The sequence below is a fragment of the Rhinoderma darwinii genome, chromosome 11 (assembly GCF_050947455.1).
Source record: "Rhinoderma darwinii isolate aRhiDar2 chromosome 11, aRhiDar2.hap1, whole genome shotgun sequence".
NCBI lineage: Eukaryota > Metazoa > Chordata > Amphibia > Anura > Rhinodermatidae > Rhinoderma > Rhinoderma darwinii.
Window position 1 is genome coordinate 63402006 of NC_134697.1, and position 26197 is coordinate 63428202.

Genomic DNA, 26197 nt, shown 5'->3' on the forward strand with positions numbered 1-26197 from the left:
AGAAGTTGAACCAGTAAATAATACAATGAATGAGTAGTCAGAGAGATAGGAAGAAAACCAAGAGATAGCAGTGTCCTTAAAGAGGATCGGTCACTAGTTTAGTAATACCCAATCTCCTGGCTAATCTAATAGGAGCTGTCACACTGATAATTCCATTGAAAATTGTGTCCCAAAAAGTTTATTATTTTCAAAGTTATATTATCTAAATATGTAAATGAGTCTATACTTTACAAGTGGGTATCAAGAGCAGCGATTGTCCTGAGGTGGAGCCTCCTCACAGCCTCTGACTCTGTCCTATCAGCATGAAGCTGCTTCACACAGTGTGAGAGACTGAGGCTGGAGGGAAGGATGATCACTTCAAAAAACCATATCTCCGGCTGTGGATCACCTAGAACAGTAGAACAGATGAGATTCTAATCTTTAATATAGCACCAAGATCGCAGTTCTAGCTGTGAAACAACTGGAGGTATCACCAGTTGAAAACACAGTCGGGAATGGAAGCTGTATACTATATGATCACCCTGTGTTGCTGAACTGGGAAGAGGAGAAAGCTGTATGCTGATTGGACTGCATCATACAGAAAACATTACACTGCCCAGAGTGAAAAGAAAGAGTCCACTCCCATTAGTATATTCAAATTAACATATTTAGAAAAATGCTCATAACTTTTAAATGATAACGTTTTTTTGTTTTTTTTTAAATTACACTGTAGTTATCAGTATCATAGCGTCTATTAGATTAGTTAGTAGATAGGGCAATAATAAACTAGTGACAGATCCTCTTTAAGGCCAATAAAGTGGAGAATATTAAAGGGGCTTTCCCATGAAGGACATTTATGACATATCCACAGGATATGCTAAAAATGTCAGATGGATGCAGGTCCCACCTCTGGGACCCACACCTATCTCTAGAACGGGGCCCCCTAAACCCTGTTCTAGCTTTTTGTGCTCAAACTGCTTCCCGTTCACATACTGGTCGGGAGCTACGGAAACAGCGTAACTCGCTGAGCTACGCTGTTTCCATAACTCCCATAGAACTGAATATGGAAACAGCGTAGCTCGCATGCTACGCTGCTTCCGTAACTGCCATTCACTACTATGGGAGTTATGAAAGCAGTGTAGCTCAGTGAGTTACGCAGTTTCTTTATCACCCGACCATGTAATCAGGAAGTGGCTGGGAGTCAGCATCAGCACATAAAACTAGAATGGAGATTAGGGGGCCCAATCTAGAGATAGCTGCGGGTCCCAGAGGTGGGACCCCCATCTATCTGACATTTATGACATATCCTGTGGATATGTCATAAATGTCCTTCATGGGAAAACCCCTTTAAGTAGAAGTTGGTGGTCTACATTGTCAAACAAATCAGTATAGAGCAGGGGTCTCAAGCACGCGGCCCGCGGGCCGCATGTGGCCCCTGGGGCTGTTATCTGCGGCCCGTGGGACACAGAGCCGCTAGTATCGGCTCTGCTCCGAGACTCTGGAATTCCCTGACATCGCTGTCCACATATGAACAGCGATGTCTGGGGTTTCCCCAGAGCCGGAGTCCCGGGCAGAGCGCTAGTACAGGCTCTGCTCCGGGACTCTCTGGAATTCCCTGACATCGCTGCCCATATATGGACAGTTTGTCAGGGTATTCCCCAGAGCGGAGTCCCGGGCGGAAAGCTAGTATCGGCTCTGCTCCAGGACTCTGTGGAATTGCCTGACATCGCTGCCCATATATGGACAGTGTGGCAGGGTCTTCCCCAGAGCCGAGTCCCGGGCAGAGAGTACAGGCTCTGCTCCGGGACTCTGTGGAATTCCCCGACATCACTGCCCATATATGGACAGTTTGTCAGGGTCTTCCCCAGAGCGGAGTCCCAGGCAGAGCGCTAGTACAGGCTCTGCTCCGGGACTCTGTGGAATTCCCTGACATCACTGCCCATATATGGACAGTGTGTCAGGGTCTTCCCCAGAGCGGAGTCCCGGGCAGAGCGCTAGTATAGGCTCTGCTCTGGGGAAGCCTCTGACATCGCTGTCCATACATCGACAATTACGTCAGGGGCTTCCCCAGAGCAGGAGTCCCAGTGATGTCAGGAGCACAGCTGGAGTCCCAGGAAGAGCCTACTAGCGCTCTGCCCGGGACTCCAGCTCTGGGGTTGCCCCTGACATCTCTGTTCATATATGGAAAGTAAAGTCAGGAGCAGAGCTGGAATCCCAGGCTGCACTCACAACTCTACTATTATATCATGTACTTTACTCCAGTCACATCCAGAGCTGCACTCACAACTCTACTGTAACATCATGTATTATATTCCAGAGACATCCACAGCTAAACTCACAACTCTACTGCAAGATCAGTAGATGCAGATGGAAACATCTTGTCTTATACTCCAAATAAATCTAGAGCTCCAGTCACAACTCTACTATTATATAATGTGATATACTCCAGTCACATCCAGAGCTGCAGTCATAACTCTACTGTAACATCATGTCCTATACTCCAGTCACATCCAGTGCTGCAGTCACAACTGTACTGTAACATCAGGTCCCATACTCCAAACAAATCCAGAGCACTGCGGCAGCATCCACAGAGGGCACTGCGGCAGCATCCACAGAGGGCACAGCGGCAGCATCCACCGAGGGCACCGTGGCAGCATCCACCGAGGGCACCGCGGCAGCATCCACCGAGGGCAGCGCGGCAGCATCCACCGAGGGCAGCGCGGCAGCATCCACCGAGGGCACCGCGGCAGCATCCACCGAGGGTACTGCGGCAGCATCCACCGAGGGCACTGCGGCAGCATCCACCGAGGGCACTGTGGCAGCATCTACAGAGGGCACTGTGGCACTATCTAAAAAGGGGCTGCCCAATCTTAACGTGTGTCTGCCAAACGGTGCTAACTGAGCCGCCGGACTGCATTTAGCGACACTTAAACTGGAAAGCTGGATTGTTGAAATAAGCATGTGGAGAAATATCTCAAATTTTAAACCTAGCGGTATTATTATAGTAATGTAGTATTATTATAGTAATATAGTGTTATTGTAGTTCAAATAACTAATTGATTAATAATAATTTTGTATTGTATCAAATTTGAAAGTAATGCGGCCCGTCAACTTCCCATTTTTTCTATATGCGGCCCACTTACCCGGCCGAGTTTGAGACCCCTGGTATAGAGTATTTGCTGTTAGATTTAGCCGTCAGGAGATCATTTGAGACTTTAGCAAGGGCAGTTTCTGTAAAGTGTAGAATGCAGAAATCAGATAGTAAGGGGTCAAGAATAGAGTTAGTAGAGCGATAGCGGATAAGGCGAGTGTAAACCAAGCATTTCAGGAGTTTGGAGATGAAGGGGAGTTAGAAGCGCAGGATGGGTCAAGAAATGTTTTTTCAGTAATGGGGTTATAACAGCATGCCAAAAGAGGAGGGAAGGATCCCAGAAAAAAAAAACAAGTTAAATATTTTAGTTAGGTGTCTAGTGACAGCTAAAGAGAAAGAGACTGGACCAGGTACGAGGGAATAGAATTACTAATGCAGGTAGTAGTGCAAAAAGAAGAAAGTAGGTTAGAGACTTCCTCTGTTATTTGGTCAAATTCTGAAAGTGAAGAAGGGGGAATAAGGGAGGGAATGGGATCATGTGCTACTACGGAACTGGGAGATAAAATCAAGCTGGATGTTGTCAGTTTTAACATTAACATAAGTGGTCATTTTCATCAGCACTGAGATCTGCGATAGACAGCTGCACTTTAGGAATAAGGAGAAAATGAAAAGTATCAAAAAATCATTTTGGATAATTTAACAGTCTACACATGTAAAGCACACATTGCAATTGGCATTGACCTTCCCTAATCTGCTTTCATTTATTTTACCCCTTTCCCAACACCCGCTATAAATATACAGGGTGGGCCATTTATATGGATACACCTAAATAAAATGGGAATGGTTGGTGATATTAACTTCCTGTTTGTGGCACATTAGTATATTGGAGGGGGGAAACTTTTCAAGCTGGGTGTTGACCATGGCGGCCATTTTGAAGTCGGCCATATATATAAAATAGCTCATAAGTCGGCCTGTTATCTACATTGCAGTGCCGATCACATGCAATAGGAGATAGGGATTTGAGAATCTGGTGACAGAGCCTCTTTAAGAACTATTTTCAAGCGTTCATACTTAAACAGTTATGAGCTTATGTAATAACTGGAAGCAGTACTGGATTTACAACTTTGGTGCCTGTAGGCACAGATTGTTTGGCACCTTAGTCTCCCCCCATCACATAGGCCATATTTTACGTCATGTATAACTATAAAATGTTTGTCTGCTGTTATATAATAAAGCAGAAAAAAATAAAAATCTATGCAGTCTTCCTTTTGTCCCACCCTTGGTCCCCCTCCCACAGCACTGCAAGTACCTAATTACCATATAAATACCCATCGTTTATGGATGAATGTACACTGTTCAGTGCATTTGTAGGCAAATTTTACTTTCAACAGACATGTTTATTCTAGGGCCACCTACTGTGCCTATAGGTAAATCCAGCTCTGGAAATGTAAATGAGCAAAACGAATCATTAAATTATAAAAATATCCTTCATCATTGAAGTTATTGATTTTTCATGCATAAAAAATAGAATCTTCTCCCTCGAATGCATGAATTTTTTCAGAAAGCTTATTGTTCTGCCCATTAGGTGTAAACACTGGTGCTAATGAAAATGATATCGTAACTCAGAAATTGCTCAGTAAAAGTGAAGTTATAAAGGGGGAAAGATAACGGTAGGAAGATGAGCAATGCTTTGCTGCCTGAAGCTGGCCACATCCAGTCTAGTATTTCTGTCCAATCTAGTGATTAGGCCTATCATTTTGCTATAGGGGGCGCTATTCAGGATTGCTTATCATTGATTCTTACTAGTCTGGTTAGATTATTTTCAGAAGTTTATCTGGAAAATGATGTGTTTATATAAGTGCAAAATGTATGACAAACTCTCATATGAATCATGGCAAAATTTCATATGAATATAAACTGCATCATAAATGTCACATGTACGCTTTCTTTTGCCTTTCATTCTGATTTGTATTACTTATTATATGTTATTTATTATTTGATCATTATTTTATTATACGGTTATAATTTACCAACATTCAGCGCAATGAGAGTGAATATAGATGGGAAATAAAATGTGTGTGAGAATACCGAGCATGTTCATTAATGTCGCGGACTTCGTACGGAAAAGCTGCAGATTAGCCCCATTGAATGACAATGGAGCTAATTCTCGTGATGATCCACCGTTAGAACTGTGGCAGAAATCTGAGTGCCAGCCGCTGTAAAAGGACCCTTAGCACAAGTAGCAATTCCACAGTATGATACTATCGGAATTGTTCCCTTTAGAAGGTCCTCGCAGATCCATCAGCAGAATGCAAGGTGCTAAGTATGGCAGTCTGTTGTCTTTGTCAATATGAAGTAGACAGAAGCTGCCGTAACAGTCTGTATTCTGCTATTGTCTAAAGCACTGTCTTGGATCAGTGATTCTCTTTGATCCAAACTTGACTTCTGTCCATGACTGTATATTTTTTTATTACAGCTGTTAAGATATTCACAGTTTTAATACATCTTTTCCGGTTTTGTTTCTTTTTATACAAAATAGAATATTTAATTTTATTTTTATTAATGTGTATTTTTCCACGATCGGACAATTGATGACCTGTGGATAGGTCATCGGTTGTCGGTTCGTGGACAACCCCTTTAAGCAAGTTACAAGAGGCAATTGAAAGTTGCGTTCCCCTGACTGATTGCTTATATATGTAGGTATTGTAAAATAAAGATTTCAAAATATAAAATAAAACGTCATTTTGAATAAAGAATACAACATCAATAACCAGTCCGGCTATTGGTGCAGGTAGATCAGGATGACGGGCATAATATAAGTTCACACAGACACCATCCCTTTTGCAAAAATCGTTTTTGAAACTGTTGACTTTGGATGGGTTTGCACATCGCTTTTCCTGCTACGATTCAATTTTAATGATTTCAATATCTCAATATCATTTGACAACTTTAGTTATCATTAATGGGCATATACAATCAGCGCTATATACAATAAAGGACGTCATATTATATTATTCCTAACTGCTTTAAAAAAATATTTATCAATGGAAATGTTAAAATAAAATGTGCCAGGAAAAGCTCTTGTGGGGTAGAATATAAAGAGGCTCTTTATACAAACCTTTACAACATCTCTCCCTCCCCCTCCTCTTTAAAACCCATCTCAACTTCAGAGCAACCTGACGGCTGGCATTCAGTGAACGAAATCCAGCTACCAGACTGTACCATGTAAACATCCCACAGGGGGAAATGAGCTGTTTGGAAGACAACATTAAACTTTGTCAAGGAAAACAAGTCCGGAAAAGATGTAATAAAAAGTAAAGGCAAAAGTGCAAGATTACCCCAAGATTACATTGTGACCCCCTTGATGCCACTACACATTACCCTTGTGCTGCAGATACAGAGAGATTTAAGAAGTGTTTTTAATTTGTTTCCATTAACATTTTACTTTCTCTCTTTTGTCTGCATCACCCACACCCCTCTCCTCCCTCTTGCTGCCTCTATCTTTCCATCCAACCCCCCAGCAAAGGGCAACGAAGTTTGAGAAAAACAGGCATCCAGCAGGGATCTGCAGGACCATGCGAGACTTGAGGACTGGATGAGAAATCTTATAATCAGGTGGGATTTGCCGTTAACTTAAATGTTGTAATGTAAATTCATTACATTTACAAACCTAGTGGGACCTGCTATAATCTGAATGTTCACAGGTCCAGAAATAAGCAAGGATTGTGCATCAAGAGGCAGAGCCACCATAATTGACCGAACCGTGTTAGAGACTTGTGGATGAAGCTGAGGAAGGCCACATAAAAGTCTAATATAACCTTTCTAATCACATTCAGGTCTTGAGTGAAGCCCCATCCCTCTCACAGGTCACAGGTCTTCTTTTAGGATTGGCAGTGCTTTCATAAGGAGACTCTTGTGCCCATTCTCCAGCTTTAAAGAGACTTCGAAATGAATGTACTCGCCATCAATCTCTCAGGAGGATAAAAGGTGTCAACCTTGTCTGTGATGTTGAGTTAGCTCACAGTTTGTAGCTAAATCCACAGAGACGGAGAAGAGGAGCAGCAGTATCTGATAAGCGATACTAAAATGAATGCTGCATGGGTACCGATCTCAAGCGGTCATTGTTTGACTCCGCACCGTGCACCTGCAGAACCTTCTTACTGTATCTTTTACTTACATGCACAATGAAATGGTATTTACAATATTTGACACGTTTTGGTTAGAATATAGTGGCCTCCTGGGCTGGATCAAGTGTGCTGGTGGCGATTAGGCAGAAAATAACAGGGTCACAATGCACGTCTCACGCTGGATGGAAATATTAGGGATTTCTCATCAAGTACCGTTGATGTCAACCGGATCTGATGAGAATCCAATGTGTATGGGGGTATCCCAAATGTTCCCCAGTTTCTGCTGTTGAAGAAAATAATTTCAGCTTGTTGCTAAAGGGACCCTAGAGTGATCTGGTAGCTGCTTCTTTCCCTCTTTCTATGGCAGCGAACATGGACACTGGTCCACTCGATTTCCACTAGTTAAGACTTCCATATTGTTGAGGGTATGCGCTAAATATTTTTTAAGTCTCTCGTCTTGCTGATTGCAATGTCTGGAAAGGGCTGAGAGGATCTGGGTGGGTGGTGGAGATCCAAAAGTGGCAGCAGCCCTTGTGAATTTCTTCCTCTTGCCCTGGATGCGTCATACATTAATATGCTTAAAGATCACTAATGCTGCCTGACAGAGAAAACATTTCATCCGGTTTGTCTATTGTGACCAAACGTTTTTTTTTTATTGGTAGTAAGAAATAAACATCAAACAGACCTACGTACTTCAATGGGACGCGGTTTTGACACTTGACAGATTGGTTTAGTTGTCTTTCGTCATTGGAAGGCCCATTGTTTATGATGACGGGAAAACGCTGCCTGCAACTTTTTCCCGAGCGGCACTAACAACATAAGTTGACTTATCTGTCATTTTAACATTCATCTATATGGTGACTGATAAGAGATCTATGGGATAGATGTCAATTATAACATCCAATTTTCCAATATCTCGTCTGACTTATTACAATGTTACAACGGATGAGATGACAAAATTGTTCTATCAATTGTCTTATTTATTGCAGCTGTGAAGAACTGACAAAAAAAACAAAACAAATGCAACTGATAAACTTTTGTCAATGGCTGCATTTTTCTTTTTTTAACTTTTTCAAATGTTCCATGAAAGAACGGATGATAATTGTGATTTTAATATGGCCTATATTTATGAGGTCTTCACTGTTTCCAAGGTATCTGCTTGCTGCTGGTGAATGGAAACATTCTTCTTTACATCCGGAGTCTGAAAACCTGTAGTGATCATGTGCTACTGACACTGTACCTTTGTTGGTCGGACATTATCTGCATAAACAAGAATGTTTCCATACTCTGACAGAAAGGAAGTGTCATGAAAATGGTATGGAATTTAAATATTAGAATATTACATAACTTTAATTTTATGGATGAATATTCTATATTTACAGAATACTGTAGGAAGCCCTAATACACCAGAACATGTATATGCCGGAGACATGTCAAAATTGCGTTTGTCTTTAAAATAATAGGTTGTGTTTGATATTTAATTTATTGTACACAGAAGTCATTGGTTCATATATATTTATAGGGTTGATCTTCGCCTTTCCCCAAACAGCCTTTTAATTTATTAACAAAAATAAACTTTGAGGACATAGCAGAGGTCATTTATCATACACTTCTTTGCAAACGAAGACACAAGCATCTAAAAGATGAACTAACAATAAAAGAGGAACCCTTATAAACAAGTGATATTAAGTGGCAAATCTCCTGTGAAAGCAGAATGTGTTAATTCTATATTTTTAAAAAGAGCAGGGAGATAAGTCCCCTGCCCGTCCTTCACCTGGTCCTCCTTCGCATATTTGGGGACTGGTATCATCTTTATCCCTAAGCCACCAGTAGAAAGATGTTGCTACATACTGGTGAAAAAAAAATTCATTAGGGAAGTCAAAGTACTCTCTATGAAAATAATTAGTTTACATTTTTTTTTTGGACAGAATTTACATTTAATACTATTAGAAATATAAAAAAGTACAAAGCCCAGACGTGTACATACACATTCTATCAGCAGATGGCACATCGTTTTACCAAGTATTTCCTACATCAACCAAATAAAGAGGCAATACTTAAGTGAACGAAAGCAGATTAAAAAAAAGTGTTGACTTGGTATCCTATGTGAAAGTATCATACCACATTCTGAACAAAGTGTAGGGTTTTCCGAAGACTTGATTTGGATAGATTTCACATTATTCAGTTAAATCTACATTAACAGTGTGCAACAGTGTCTGCAATAGACTATAGATAGTCATGATATAGACATTAGATTATAGTCAGCAGAAACCACCATATTTGACAAGGACAACTGATAATGTAAAAATTTATACCGGAGAGTGTCTATAAACAATGAGACACAAAGAGAGAAGCCTACTGGCTAAAGTCTACTTTTAAGGCCGAATTCAGATGACCATAGTACTATACGTCTGCGTGATGGCCATCACACGGACGCATGTATTTCAATGGAGCCGTTCACATGGCCGTTGTCTCAACGGACCGTGTGAAGGGTCCGTTGAAACAAAGAACATGTGCTAACTTCTTCCTTTTTCATGGATGCCTTGATAGACTCAAGTCTATGGGGGTCCGTGAAAACAAGACCCGCACGAGTGCTACTTGGACGTGAAAAACTAACATCCGAGTTTGCATTCGTTCGTGTGAATCTGGCCTAAGAGGAAATTTACCATAGTTTAGTGCCAATAGACTTTATATGTAAGCATAAGGAGGGTTTTTGTTGTTGAATTTTTATGGGTCCGAAAGAAATAGGAAATCATGGCATGCTATATCGGATGTTGTACCACAGAGGTATTTTCCCCTTGAAGCATTGGCATAAATAATAAACATTAAACCATGCACAACCATTAATAATAATTACTAGGTTGCTGTGTGTAAGGCTATCATCAGGGCCAGCCATAGGTGTGTGAGCGACCTGTGCCATTGCACAGGGCGCAGCACTCCAGCAGGTGGAAGGGGGTGCTGCGCTGGCTCCTTTCCCCTGCTTGGTTTAGAAGCGCCCAGGCCCGGCGACTCAGCAGTTGCCTTTCCCCCGGGCGCTTCTTCACAGTGAATCAGTGGTGTTTCTACCACTGTAGCAGCCATAGCGGCTGCTAGCAGCGACACTGGGCATGAGGGTGCCCGTGATGACCCCCAGTATAGCAGAGCAGGGAGGTATCTCCCTGCACTGCTATCTACTAGCGCCACTGTAGCTCCCTGAAGGAGCAGAATCCCCGTGTGGCCGGGGATTCCGCTCCTGGACGGAGCGCTTGATGTCTCTGTCCATATATAGACAGTGACATCAGGGGCAACTCCTAAAGCGGAATCCCTGTCCACAGCGTTGCCGACTCTGTGACCGGGGATTCCACTCCAGGTGAAGCCCTTGACGTCACTGTCCATAGATGGACACAGACAACAAGGGCTTCTATATGAACAGAGACATCAAGCGGAGCGCTCCAGGAGCGGAATCCCCGGCAACAGCTTTCAGCCAGGACGCGATGTCTATTCACACTCCCGACACTTCGGTAAAGTTTGTGTGGGACCTACTCACACAGCACGGCGTGATCTCGCGAGATCACGCTGTGCTGTCATTCACAGAAACTTTATCGAAGTGTCGGGAGTAGAATAGACATCGCATCCTGGCTGAAAGCGATGTCTATTCATTCTCAAGACACTTCGGTAAAGTTAATGTGGGAGTATGTGACAGCACAGTGTGATCTTGCGATATCACGCTGTGTTGCAAGTACTGCTAAAAATGAATGGAGAGAAGTGTATGACGCTGATTGGTCAGCGTCATACACTTCTCTTTACAACGCCCAGTTGGTAAAAAGTAAAAACACACAGTTTTTAAAGCAACAGCTTACATATGCCCTGATGTACTCCACCCAGCTTACATATACCCTGATGTACTCTGCCCAGCTTACATATGCCCCCACATTATAAGATAAAATACCACTAAAACACCAAGCAAAATCTGCGCTTCAACGAAAAATTAAATTATTTTCCAATAGATGTAGCTTTACCTACAAAAAGCACCCCAACATTTGTAAAGCAACTTCTCCAGAGTACGGAAATACCCAACATGTGGTCATAAACTGCTGTTTGGGGAAGCGGTAGGACTCAGAAGGGAAGGCACGCCATTTAGCTTTTGAAGTACAGATTTTGCTGGTTTGATTTCTCGGCACCATGTCGCATTTGTAAAGCTCCTAAGGTACCAGTACAGTGGAAACCCCACAAAAGTGACTCCATTTGGGAAACTACACCCCTAGAGGAATTCAACTAGGGGTGTAGTGAGAATTTTGATCCCCCAGGTGTTTCATAGATTTGATTAGAATTGGGCAGTAAACATGAAAAATTTAATTTTTTTCCACTAAGACGTAGCTTTAGATAAAAATGTTTCATTTTCTCATCAAATAAAGGAGAACAATCACCATAACATTTGTAAAGCAACTTCTCCAGAGTACGGAAATACCACATATGTGATAATAAACCACTGTATGAATACACATCAGGGCTCAGAAGGGAGGAAGCGCCATTTGGCTTTTGGAGAGCAGATTTTGCTGGATTGGTTTTTCTGCGCCATGTCGCTTTTGCAAAGCCCCTTAGGTAGCAGTACAGTGAAAACTACCCAAAAGTGACTCCATTTGGCAAACTACACCCATTGAGGAATTAATCTAGGGGTGTAGTGAGCATTTTGACCCCACAGGTGTTTCATAGATTTCATTAGTTGAGCAGTGAAAATGAAAAATCACATTATTTTCCAATAAGATGTAGCTTTACCTCAAAAAAAATTATTTTTTTCAACAAATAAATGATGGAAAGCACCCCGACATTTGTAAAGCAACTTCTCCAGAGTACGGAAATACCCAACATGTGGTCATAAACTGCTGTTTGGGCAAGCAGCAGGACTCAGAAGGGAAGGCACGCCATTTAGCTTTTGGAGTGCAGATTTTGCTGGTTTGATTTCTCGGCACCATGTCACATTTGTAAAGCTCCTAAGGTAGCAGTACAGTGGAAAAAAAGTGACTCCATTTGGCAAACTACACCCATTGAGGAATTCATCTAGGGGTGTAGTGAGCATTTTGACCCCACAGGTGTCTCATATATTTTATTAGAAATGGGCAGTGAAAATGAAAATTACATTATTTTCCAATAAGAAATTTTTCATTTTCTCAACAAATAAAGGAGAAAAAGCACCATAACATTTGTAAAGCAACTTCTTCAGAGTAGGGAAATACCCCACACGTGGTCATAAACTGCTATTTGGACACACAGCAAGGCTCTAAAGGGAAGGAGCGCCATTTAGTATTTGGAGTGTAGATTTTACAAGAATCGTTTTTTGACACCATGTTGCATTGAGGTATAGTACCAGTACAGTGGTACCCCCGATAAATTACCCCATTTTGGAAATTAGATCCCTCAAAGAATTGATCTAGGGGTGTAGTGAGCATTTTGACCGCACAAGTGTTTTGCAAAAATGAGTAAACAATAGATGTTGCAGATTGAAAATTGCTGTTTTCCACAGATATGCCATTTCAGTGCCCAATGTGTTGTGCCCAGCTTGTACCACCGTAGACACACATCCCATAAATTGTTAAGCGGGTTCTCCAGAATACAATAATACCCCATATGTGGTCATAAATTGCCGTTTCGGCACACTGCCAGGCTCAGTTGGACCACCATTTGGCTTTTGAAGCGCAGATTTTGCTTGGTGTTTTAGTGGTATTTTATCTAATAATGTGGGCACATATGTAAGCTGGGCATATGTAAACTGGGCGGAGTACATCAGGGCATATGTAAGCTGGGTGGAGTACATCAGGGTATATGTAAACTGTGCGGAGTACATCAGGGTATATGTAAGCTGGGCGGAGTACATCAGGGTATATGTAAGCTGGGCGGAGTACATCAGGATATATGTAATATGTGCGGGTACATCTGGCTATATGTAAGCTAGGCGGAGTACATCAGTGTATATGTAAGCTGGGCGGAGTACATCAGGGTATATGTAATATGTGCAGAGTACATCAGGATATATGTAAGCTGGGCGGAGTAGATCAGGGTATATGTAAGCTGTGAGGAGTACATCAGGGTATATGTAATATGTGCGGATACATCAGGCTATATGTAAGCTGGGCGGAGTACATCAGGGTATATGTAAACTGTGCGGAGTACATCAGGGTATATGTAAGCTGGGGAGAGGAGTACATCAGGGTATATATAAGCTGGGCGGAGTGCATCAGGCTATATGTAAGCTGGGGAGAGGAGTACATCAGGGTATATGTAAGCTGTGAGGAGTACATCAGGGCATATGTAAACTGGGCGGAGTACATCAGGGTATATGTAAACTGGGCGGAGTACATCAGGGCATATTAGGATGATGTAATAATGGGGTGAATGAATAATCCATGGATTGGTGTGGTCGCTTTGAACCAATCCTTTATACACAGGCCGGGTTTATTGGGTATTATACAAAATATCTGGGCTCCAGTGTTGCCTAATCTTTGACTTCTTCATTAGCCCTATAAGCCGCACAAGGCCCTAAAGTTTCCTCATCTCCGCTGCATCTACAAGGTCCACCTTTGGGGTCCAGCAAATGACGATGTGGGGTATTTAGTGAAATTCTACTGGACCTAAAAAATGAGTCTGGGACGTCATTTTGCATCATTGCGTTTTGAGAGTCATAACGTGTTATTTTTCCGGTGACGGAGCTGTGTGAGGGCGCGTTTTTTGTGGAATGAGCTGTAATTTTTATTGGTTCCATTTTGGGGTACATGCGATTTTTTTTTTATCACCATTTATGAAATTTTTGGGGAGATGAGGAAACCAAAAAACAGCAATGCCAGCACGTTTATTTTTTTGTTTTTTTTACAGTGTTCACCGTGCAGTATAAATAACATGTTAACTTTATTGTGCGGGTCGATACGATTACAGGGACACCAAATTTATATTGTCTTTTTAAGTTTCACTACGTTCCCACAATAAAAATACTCTTTTCTAAAAAAATCATGTTTTAGTGTCGCCATTTTCTGACAGCCATAACTTTTTTATTTTTTAGTTGATATCGCTGCGTGACGGCTTGTTTTATGCGTGGCGAACTGTAGTTTCTATTGGTACCATTTTGCGTTACTTGCAACTTTTTATAAAAAATTTTTTTACGGTGTTCACTGTGCGGTAAAAATAATGTGACATTTTATAGATCAGGACGTTCCGAACGCGGCGATACCTATTATGTATAGTTTTTTTCATGTTTTCATTTTTTTTCTAATAATAAAGGAGTTGATCAGGGAAACAGGGCAAGTGTTGTTTTTATTATTTATTTATTTATTTTTCTTTCACATTTTTTTGAAAAATTTGTACTTTTTCTTTTACACTGACCTGGGGACTTGAAGATCTGGTCTTCTGATCCCCGGTACAATACACTGCAACACTTATGTAGTGCAGTGTATTGTAACTGTCATTCTTCAACTGACAGTTAGCGTATTAGGTCCTGCCTCGGGCAGGACCTAATAGGCTTCCGTACCTGGGAAACCAGGAAGCCTAGCAACGGCTTCCGGGTTGCCATAGCAACCATCGCCACCCGCGATCCATCGTGGGGGGGGCCCGGGGGGTACAGAGGGAGCTCCCTCCCTCTGTAAACCACTTCAATGCGGCGAACGTCATTGACAGCCGCATTGAAGGGGTTAAATGGCTGCGATCGGCGGTAACAGCCATCGCAGCGGCATGTCGGCTGTGTATAACAACTGCTGAAGATAAAGCGCTCACAGCTCCTGTGCTCGCTTTATCTGCAGGGCGTGACTGTACGCCCGTGTGCGGGAACTAACGTGGTTTCTGGACGTACACCTTTTTTTTTTTTTTTATTCAAGTGCACTTAACATATAAACTTGATTAAATTAATCAATTATGTTTTGATGAAAGATTCCTTTTAAAAAACCAAAGGCCTACAGACTGTGTGAGAAGTTTTTTTTTAATGGTGGGGTCCTCCAGAGAATATCCTTTTAGCATTATAACTTCCAAATCACACTGGGAACAATGGTCTACAGGATCTCTTTATCATTGTCACTTCTCTTTCAGTAACTGTTCAGTTGAAATCCTGGTGTAATCAGGAATTCAATGTGTAGTTCTACACTTTTGTGGTGTTCAATTGCTGGTTTTGCGTTATAAGGGCCTAAATGTAAAAGGAGTCTTTCTTATTCCCTTTACCAATGCTAAAAATTCAGTAAACCTACATCACATGTTAAAGCTGTGTGGAAACCCTTGAACCCTTGTATAAAAATATGACATTATAGTACAATATACTCCCCAGCTTTGCTGAAAGGATACAGCACTAGAAGATCGATTGCAAACTGTGTTAGTGATGGGTATTTTGAGGATAGAAGCAGAAGTCAGTTTGTCATTCCTATCATGCCACAAGGTAAAATTGATTTTCTACATCTCCCTTCCTCAAAATACATTGTTCTGTTTATTCATGGGGAAATCAATATTTTGATTTGTGCGCGCAAAAGGCAAGATCTTCTGTTAGAAAGCCAACTGCTAAGAGCACTATTTCAAAGAAAAAATGTAAAACGATAGATGCCTGTGACATAAAATGTAGTTCATTCACACTTCAAATCCACTGAACAAGCCCTGTGCACCGGTAGAAGTAGCGTATGTATTGAAGCTTTCCGCTTCAAGGCACTAACATTTCATATTAACAACAAGCCAGTTGCTTGCTGCATCTTTTCCTAAGGCAGGGATTATATTCTTTGGATGTGCTGCTGAACGGCCACTATTCCTATCCGTCTTCAGCAGGGGATGTTGGAGCTGTAATGCACTTTAAACCATCTTTCTTTGTTACAATGAATCAGTTCCCAAAACTTGTCTAGGTTAAATTGAGTATATAGAAAATGTTACTCTAATTATCACAGACAATTGACTTGCTAAGTTAGCAATGCTTTCTCCCATTTCTCAAAGCTGCTAGATTAATTTCATATTTTTGGATTCATTGGCAGAACAAGTGGTTTATGATTAGCAATTGTAAAGACATTTAGCACAGATCCAGTTTTATGTGTATGTATATATATATATATATATATATATATATATATATATATATACACACACACACACACACACACACACACACACACACACACACACACACCTTTGGTTATAATCAACTACTTAAACATTTCTTAGAAATTATTGGTGTCATTCAATGAAAAAAAAGCAACAGACCACTTCAACTATTTAACTCCAGCGGCGGCACCACTGAAACCAGCCGCTGCCACCCCCTCCTGCACTATAATTGTACTTGCGTCTATTGGACGCAGACAGAATTACATGCATAAGCGCTGAATGGCTGGGCACATTCCGTGCCCAGCCATTCAGCTCCTTTCAATGACGCAAGTGCCGCTAGTGTCGTTAAAAGACCCTGAAAAGAGCTGATTGGCAGGGTAGAATAACTTGTCCTGCCAATCACTTGTACTGAGCTTTGTTCTGGTGCTGTATATATCTATTGAGCTTGGTTCTGGAGCTGTATTTATGTACTGAGCTTTGTTCTGGTGCTGTATATATCTATTGAGCTTGGTTCTGGAGCTGTATTTATGTACTGAGCTTTGTTCTGGTGCTGTATATATCTATTGAGCTTGGTTCTGGAGCTGTATTTATGTACTGAGCTTTGTTCTTGTGCTGTATATATGCATTGAGCTTGGTTCTGGTACTACATATATGTATGAGCTTGGTTCTGGAGGTGTAATTATATAGGATATATTTATAATGACAAAATTTCAGGGCAGACGGAATTGTTTTCAATTCAGTGTATATTTAATGGGAACCTGTCAGGTAGTTTTAAACCCTTGCGGTAATACATGACCTGACAAAAATTTCCCTTGTATGATTTTTTCAGATGCAGCAAAATCTATAAAATCAACTTTTAACAACAGCGCACACTATATGCTAATTATTAATTAAATCATCATGGGGCAGAGCCGCTATCCTGAAGAGTCACATAGTCCTGCCTCCAAACCCACCTTTCCATGCTTTATTAACATCCCCCTGTCTGTTATACATCACTACAAGTCTCCTCCAACTTTCTCAGATTCTTATGGAACAGATATTTTTGCCTCTATTTGGTTTCCGTATTCTTCAGTAGATTAATTTTGCTCATCCTGTGTGCTTTGCTATAACGTTTCTAGCTATTGACAAACCCTACAGAGAAGACGCTGCACTACATCTCCAGTACCATTTTCTTACATAGAGTAGGTTTAAAAACCTGGGCACATACCACATATTTGCATACTGAGTACATTTTGTGTTTCATACCTCATAGCTACAAGACTGGCAGATCAGAGAAGATGATAGCTGGAAACATGCAAATTGATTCCTATGCGGGCATTATATTTTTCAGCTCCCAAATATAGCCGACAGAGGAGATCGCAGCAATGTGCTGTTTTCTCTGGTGTTTTTTTTTTTTTCTTCAGAAACATTTCAATGACAAATATAGATTCTGATTTATGTATTGACTACTATGATTTACATCTATGAAGGTAGGGTGAATGCCACCGACTCATCAACCAAGTATCAATAGCAACTAGATACTAATCTCAAGTAAATTTAAAAGGAAAGATGAAGTACACTTACCTTGTACCTGGTATTATGATATAAGAAAGGAGTTGTCTAGTTTAGAAACCCCATTTCATACACTACTCAACATTGAAATTGCAACACCAAGAAAGGCAAGCCGTAAGGTTATGCAAATGGAGGGAATACGAGGTGTAGCTAAAATCTGCAAATTATCACATTTTCAAGCACCGAGCACCAATCTGTGGAATGCGGGAGGCATAAAAGCCAGAGTGAAAGCAAAGTTTTTTAACCACATGAAACCTCACAAATCTGATTCTAGTGGTGTGGGTTGATTGTGCGATGGCTCCTGTTCGTCGACATGCCAGTTGACGCCACTTGTCGCAAAATAAGTGGGACAGAATCCTTTAACTGAGAGACCTTAGTTTACCTCTCCGGCAGATGAATACGCGCCTAGGCCGAAATGTCAGCACTGTTCAATGTTGAGTGTTCCGGAGGTTGGGAAAACAACAACGAATGGGAATGACAGCAAGATGCAAGACACTGTATGAGAACCTCTGCACGGACGGATCGTCTGATTGGAAGAATGGCGCATAGTGATCCATTCTGTACTGCAAGTGAAATTGGACATCACATCCCAAGGCTAGGACGGCAACCAGTGTCAACACAAACCATCAGAAGGCCCTTGCACGACATTGGCCTACGAGCCAGACGTCCAGCTACAGGTGTTCCATTGACCACATGCCACCACTCTCAAAGGCTATCATGGTGCACAGCAAGACGGCAATGGAGTCTGGAATAGAGGTCTGTTCTCTTTAGCGATGAGTTCCACTATTATCCCAGATGCAATGATAGCCGGAGATTAGACTGGAGACCACATGTGCAACGCTATGAAGAGGCTTTCACAAGGGAAAGTCACACCGATTCTACTCCCGGGATTATGGTGTGGGGTGGCATAATGTATGGTAGCTGGACCCCTCTAGTCTTCATTTCAGGTACACTATCAGCTCAGCATTACATTAATTTGGTCATGGAACCAATGGTACGGCCATTTCTCCAAAGTGTCCCAGAAGCCGTTTTTCAACACGACAACGCCAGGCCGCATGACGCTTGTGCTAGTGTGAGCAGCCTGTGTGGCCTAAACGTGCTAACATGGCCTGCAGTGTCCCATCTAGGACGTCATTGATCGACAATTGCAAAGGGAGCTGCCAGCAGCCAATCTTGATGATTTGTGTGCCAAAGAGCATTCATTTCTCAGATAACCATTAATAACCTCATTGATATGCCAAGGCATGTAAGTGCGTGTATTTCTGCGTGTGGCACACATTCTTGATACTGAATAAATCAAGATGTTTGGAATATTTTGTTTCCATTTTTTTATAATTTGCATATCATTAACATGTCTATCGATCCCGTGATTTCCACAATTCAAAAACTTTTCCTTCTTGGTGTTGCAATTTCAATGTTGAAGAGTGTATATCCTATTAGGGAACTCAGTTTAAATGGGTTCTTTGTTGTTAGTTAGAAATAGCTCTTATTAGGAAAAAGCTATCTAGTTAATAATCAGAAATAGCTCTCAGAAAGTGCTGAATCCATAGGTGCTGCATATAGACAAAAATATTTGAGGTGGAATGTAAATTATGGAGGACTTTTGTGCAACAGCAAGTTCATAGTATTTTATTGAATGGTAGGACCAGGACAAGGGGTAGGTGAGGTAGGAACCTGACTAGGGTGAAATGGGATGGGCACAATTGTGCATAAAAGTATAGTAATGCTTTCTGGCTGTAGAACGCGCTGATTAAATGGAGATAAGTGGCGTTACATATCTCTACTCGCTAGAAACAGTCTGTTATAGATCGCTCCCCCCAGGTATTCCTTCTCCCACTAACACAAGAAGTGGAAGCTAGATCTTAGCAGCCACAGACAAGCGCTCACATAAAGAAGAGGACCGCAGCACCAAAGGAATGGGAATGAGGTTAGTAAATAATTGAGCAGGGAGGGCTTTGGCTGAGGGACATTGTAGCTTGTGGCTAATTTTTGGGGGAGCATTGTAGCTGGCAATAACGGGGTTCTGTGGCCAGATATATGCGGACTTTATGTCATATGACAGTGGTCAGACATTGAGTCTGAAAATAGGGGGTACTGCAACAGGAATAAGTAGGCATTGTGGCGGACATTGGGGATTTAAGGTCTGGCAAGGGGAGGAAATTGTAGATGACACTGAAAAGCATTGTGGCTGGCAACAGGGCACAGTGCCGTAGGCAATAGTAGGGCATTGTGGCTGACTTTTATTTACTGCCAATGGGTGACATTGGGTTTCATTTTAGCGGAACACTGTGGCTTGCACTGTATGGGAGCTCACTGTGGTGGGGACTGTATGGGGTGCACACTGTGTAAAATACTATGGGAGTGTAAGGATGCACATTGTGACTGGTGCTGTGTGTTATGGGAGGGGTGCAATTTGTCTTATCTGCTTAGGGCGCCATCGCACCTTGTACCACCACTGTTGTATGGACATTAACGGCTAAACAAGATCTCAAAACCAAACTCCAGTGATAGGCAACTTATAAAGATCAGCACTTCAGTTGATATTCATAATATCTATTTATAACTCTCATAGCTCCCTCTGTAATTTCATGTATCGCACGTTGGCTTATTGAAGGTTGTAGGTCACTGACTTTTATGAGGCATTTTGTATGTAAGAAATGAACTATGTAAGAATTTTAGTTTATTTACCTGTTAAGATTTTAATATTTTAAAATTGACAAAAACACATAAGGAAATAACAAGATATATAGTCTCACTTAAGACAATGAGCCTTGTTAATCCAATTTCCTCAGGAAGCCCTTGACACCCTCACACCTCCCTATTCCTTAGAATTTCTGGTTCTGCCTTAAACATCTTTCCTTAATGTATGCAAATCCCCTCATGTTCGTTTTGAAGACTCCCTGCTGAGATGATCTGCACTTATCGTTATATATATACACCTACTCAGACCTGAGCTGCCATACAACACAAGGCCTTATGCGACTGAAAACTCTGGACCTAATAAAAAAAGTAACCAAAATGTAGGAGCTCTACAAGATTTTACCAAATGCTTTTCATCTGCTCTCCTCCGGGACCACAGCTAAAATCAGTACTTTTTATTTGCTACTATTTAACAGACTTGCACTTCTTCCAACTAAATGGGTAAGTTACTTTACACTAGACCTGACTAGAAAATTCTAGAATATTCTATTAGACAGCAGTTTACTAGAAGAAAATATCAAGCAACGTACTAGTTAATTTTAATCCAGTAATCCTAACAGGCTGAATATTAAATATAATATAAAAACACCCAAAAACATTTATCAATTATTAACTTTTTTTTTTCCTTTTAAATGTAAATATTTGTTTCAAAAATTGACAACTTACTTTAAATTTAGTTTTACATATAAAAAAGTAGCATAAACATGAATTCGCAAATATTTCTACTATAAGCATAAGTGATCTGATATTAGAGAAGGGAATATTGGCTGTTTGCTGTACCTCAGACAGAATACAGGCTGCTGCTGCTCCTGTTGTTCTTGGATCATACTTCTTTATTTCCTTTAGAGGAATAGTAGATTCTAGCAACTTTCTAATACTTGCCTGCTCTATTGAATTGTCAAGGAGTCTTGAAAAAATCCAGTTGAGATCAGGCAAGTCTTTTGCAAAAGCTGCCACCAGGGGATGTGTATTTATTTATATTTTTGCATATGTATTTATATTTTTCATATTGACTTCAATGGTATTTATATAGATAGGTATATAGGGAGGTAAAGGCTGCCATATTCTTAAATCTCTGCTGGCAGCATTGTATATTGGCAGGACTGTGCTGGCACTATTGTCTATTGGGGCACTATGCTGGCTTGATTTATGCGGGGCTCTGCTTGCAGCATTGTTTATTTGGGGGTAGTTTGCGAGCACTTTTGCTAATGAGCAGTAGTTTTCTGGCACTGTTTACAGAGGGCACTCTGCTGGCACTGTTTATGGAGGCACATTAGCTGTTATAATTACCATGTGGATTACAAATAAAATTCTGCAGCGGCCAAAATGTTCCACATCTTAAGTATTCCTGATTCTCAAAAGTATAAAGTATGGACTTTCTTATACAGAATGCTCAATCTTTAGGCATGAGAGCAAGACTACTATTCAATATCACCAAAATACTCCTGTGTAATAACATCAAGATAATGGCTTGAGTCAGGTACATGCTTGTGATGGACTGGAAAGCTGCATTTATGTGTTACACTGTCAAATAGGATAATCTATGTAAAACATGATGAATAATTAACACTCCTTTTTGTCATAGTAAACACCATCACCATCGTCATACTGGGTTGTTGACATTGACACTGCATTTATTTAAAAGTTTTAGTTATATAAATACCATTAGCTTTTAAGTTCTCAAAGCAGGTCTCCAGTAAAAAAAACAACTCCTTGAAATCTTTACTAGCAGTGGAAGGTGGCGCACCTCTAATATAGACGTCTGTTTTCGGGGCCGATAGGCAGGGAGATACCCAACCAATACTCCTGGCGATTGTGTCTCACACTACTACTATTCTTTTTCCCTGACTCTGCTACACAGAGTCTGCTGGCCAATGAGCACAGCCAGCAGTGTTGTGATTTTCTATGGACCCGCAACCCTAACAAGCAGGTGGTGACTTGTGATGTCAGCTGCGCTCTTCTTTGGGTGCTGGATTCTGCGGTAAACTTGCAGGCAGTGCTGCAGTTACATAGAGTGCATTTAGTCACTCGCTGTGTTGTAGTAACTTTGGGGCAATTCAGACTTTGCAATGGATTTCTGTGATCTCTATGTATCTAGGCTGGATTCACACAAGCGTGTTTGGACCGTGAAATATGGTCTGTATGCCGGCAATATTTCGCGGAGCGAACATACTACATGGAGCCGGGCTCCTATAGTCATAGTTATCTATGACACCTGGAGTCCCTGCCTCGCTGCCAGAAAACTGTACCATACTGTAATCATGTTTTCAGTACAGGACAATTTTCCGCAGCGAGGCAGTGACACCTAGCATCATAGATAACTATGACGCTAGGAATCCGGCTCCCTGCAGTGTGTTTAGTCCGGGAAATACTGTTGGCATATGGTCCGTATATCACGGACCGAACACACTCGTGTGAATCCGGCCTATCAGTATAACCGCATACCAGAAATGTTTCATTTTGTGTAATTAACTTTAGCATTACTTTTTAAGCATATTTTTTTTTACATTGCCTGTTTAGAATTAGATGAATATAATAAACAGATGTCCTTGTTAATTAGTGTATTAACAAGCAACAAAAATCTTGATATTAATCAATTTTTTTAATTCCCAGGAAAGATGACCCCTGAAACTACAGTCAAGTTCAATAACGAAACACTAGATAGCACAGCTATCGCCACTACCATTAACACTACCATGGAGAATATTTTCATTAATACCACCAAAATTCCAATGGATTTTACAGACCCACTACCTATCATAATTTCTCTTGTTTGTATTTTCCTCCTCCTCGCTACCTGCCTCATTTTTGTGACACTGTGCAAGCCTGCTGCCTTAGATCAGTCTCTATATGGACCACGGGAATTTATGCCCTATCATGTGGAAGATGCCAGTGAACCACAGCTCAGACTCTGGAAGAGGTTAGGCTCACTCAGGCAATCCATCAACAGCTTCAGACGTAGCCGGCCAATCTCTCAGTGCCAAAGGACATGTCCAAGGCAGACACCAACCACTCAAGACCGGTCCTTTTTCGAATCCACCAAAATGTGATTTTGTATTGTCATCATCTCACATCTTTTTTCTGAACACTGATGTAAGTGCAGAAAACGGCCAGAGTATTGAAGAGATAACAGAAGTACAACACACATTTATAGCAATAACTGCTGTGTTTTTGCACATAGAAATTATTTCAACTCGGGATACTGGAGTCGAAGCATGAAATAGATGTAGATAAATTTAGTTGTATTTTTCTATATTTAGTTGTGCTTTTTAAATTAATTGTCGTCACGTCACGCTGCACGTCTTCACAAGTTTGCAATCATTGAAAATTAACCATGCAGCACTAATAAAAGTTGCCTTTTTACAAATTAAAATATTAGAGTGCATTTCTTTAATATAACACATGACAATGAACATAGGAAGTAAATGAAAAACGGGGGAAATTACGTAGCGTAGAAAAGCACAATTGAATTCTCTCTAACTGGAGGTAATGACTATTCAGAAACAAAATGAGCATAAAAGTGCATAGTCTTTGCTTGTGTAGTTGACAACATAATGTTTGGTTTATGTGTGCTTTTCTATTATCTCAGTTTAATTATGGGGCTAATATTTAGAGCTAATATGCATACCCTTTGGTTTTATCTTAATAACGTAGAAACAAGCTGAAATATAGCTGGAATGCTGAATGAGTTATAGGTCTTCATAATCGCCTATATAACTTGTGCAGAGTGCAGTTTTGGGCTTTTTTTGCCATTCTTTTTAAAGCAATAAGGAGGATGAGATCTAAATAATGAGAAGCAGTATAGAGCTTTCAGGCTAGGATCACACACACAGTTTTGATGCAGTTTTTGGCTCAGTTTTTAGAGCCGAAGCCAGAAGTGGATCCCAAAGAAGGGAAAGGTCAATGGGGGATCATCATTGAGTGTTTTGGGCAGTCACCCGGGGGCCGGAGGCTCCCAGGGGGGCCAATGGCCGCCCCAAGTACAAATGCGTTTTTGCCGTGATTTTGCCATTAATCGCAAAAACCCGTGACAAAACGGCATTGTGTATGTCCTATAAAGGACCTGCAGACATCAAGGTAACATGACATCATGTCTGCAGTTTTTGTTACTGATTAGAGACCTGCTGGTCACATGACCGCAGCTCCTAGAACAGCAGCAAGAGAGAAGATCATAAGGTGAGCTGCGTGGTAAGTATAAGGGGATCATGGATTTGTTTAAGGCTTCTGGGGTCTGTATTTAGAGGGTCTGTACTTAGTGGGTCTGATCTGGGATCTGTATTTAGGGGGTCTGTATTCTATCAGTGGGTCTGGTATGTCATCTGTACTCAAGGGGTCTGGTCTGGGGTCTGTATTTAGGAGGTCTGGGGTCTGTATTAGTTTAAGGGGTCTGGTGTCTGTAGTTAGGGGGTTTGGTCTGGGGTCTGTTAGTTTAAGGGGTCTGTATTTTGGGGCCTGGTCTGGGGTCTGTATTAGTTTAGGGAGTCAGGTCTGTGGTCATTATTAGTTTAGGGGGTCAGGTCTGGGGTCTGCATTTAGAGGTCTGGTCCGAGGTCTTTATTTAGGGGGCTTGTTCTGGGGTCTGTATATGTTTAGGGTGCTTGTTCTGGAGTCTGTATTTATTTAGGGTGCTTGTTCTGGGATCTGTATATGTTTAGGGTGCTTGTTCTGGGGTCTGTTTTTGCCTAGGGGGCTCTGGTCTTGGGACGGCAATAGTTTAGAAGGTCTGGGGTCTGTATGCATTCTAATTTATTAGTCTGAGTAAAAGGGGTTGTCCAAGCACATCAATAGGTCATCAGTTTGAAAAAACGGTCCGTGCCCAGACAACCCACTTTAATGTTTGGTTCTGGGCCTTGGTGTCTGAATTTTTGTGTTTCTATAGAGGCTGGAAATGGCTGCAGAAGCGAGGAGCAAAGATGTCTCATCAGGAGAAGTCGCCATACTGGTCTGTGTCAGATGGAGAAGAAAGAGAACGACTCCCATCAGAGAAGACGTCACTTGTGAGTCACTGAATCTATAGAGGATCTGTCCCCTCTCCTGACATGTCTGTTGTAGGAAATCCTTGTATTCCACATAAAGTCTTTTTGTACCCAGGACTAATAGACAAATGTGTGTTGCAATTCCCATTGTTATGAGGATGTGACCCTGCACAGTGTGATACTGTCAGTGATGGTTGAAGACTGTCAGTATGTAGGGACACAGGCATTTGACAAGAGGAATCGTAACACCCATTTGTCAATACTCGCACAGAAAGTTGGTGTTCACTATAAACACGGCAGAGCGGAGGTGGGGAAGGGGGTGCCCAAGTTTGTGGAACAGCCCATGGCCTATGGTCTACTTAATCCGCCACTGGGAAAAGTATTTATAAAAAAGGCTGATGCCTCTGTTTTGTATCTATGTTTTTGGCTAAAAAAACTGAGCCGGAAACTGCCACAAAAACTGCATCAAAACTGTGTGTGGGATCCTGGCCTTACTGTTTTTTTGCCTTTAGTTTCAATTTTTGATTTTGACTTAAAAAGTCTATATGGACTACACACAGACTTTTGTAGTGTGACCGCTCAAATGTCATATTTTGTGCAACTTACATGTTGCAGCTTCTATAGCTTACCATGTTAACATTTCTTTAGCAACATGCATTCCACTTGCAAATTACTTATTTTCAATTTCATGTCATTTTCTTTAAATGTATTTGTCAAGCAACGGTTCCAAGAAAATCCCAAGA

General features: G+C 41.3%; 2 protein-coding genes across 5 annotated transcripts in view; one reads left to right on the forward strand and one right to left on the reverse strand.

Moving 5' to 3' along the window:
* The window catches only part of CDH23 (cadherin related 23), an 818455-nt gene that overhangs the window by 174848 nt on the left and 617410 nt on the right, over window positions 1–26197 (reverse strand). The window lies entirely within an intron of this gene.
* Window positions 6570–23829, forward strand: C11H10orf105 (chromosome 11 C10orf105 homolog). 2 transcript variants are annotated; one of them, XM_075842755.1, is made up of 2 exons: window positions 6570–6685; window positions 23097–23829. In XM_075842755.1, the coding sequence occupies exon 2, from the start codon at window positions 23097–23099 to the stop codon at window positions 23526–23528; it is 432 nt and encodes a 143-aa protein (XP_075698870.1). In that variant the 5' UTR covers window positions 6570–6685; the 3' UTR covers window positions 23529–23829. The 2 variants fall into 2 exon arrangements, with proteins under 2 accessions (XP_075698870.1, XP_075698869.1); XM_075842754.1 differs by having other exon boundaries at window positions 6572–6685; window positions 23092–23829.

Excerpts from the sequence above, each read along its gene's own strand:
- C11H10orf105 (XM_075842755.1), top strand. The coding sequence starts at position 23,097 with ATGACCCCTGAAACTACAGTCAAGTTCAATAACGAAACACTAGATAGC.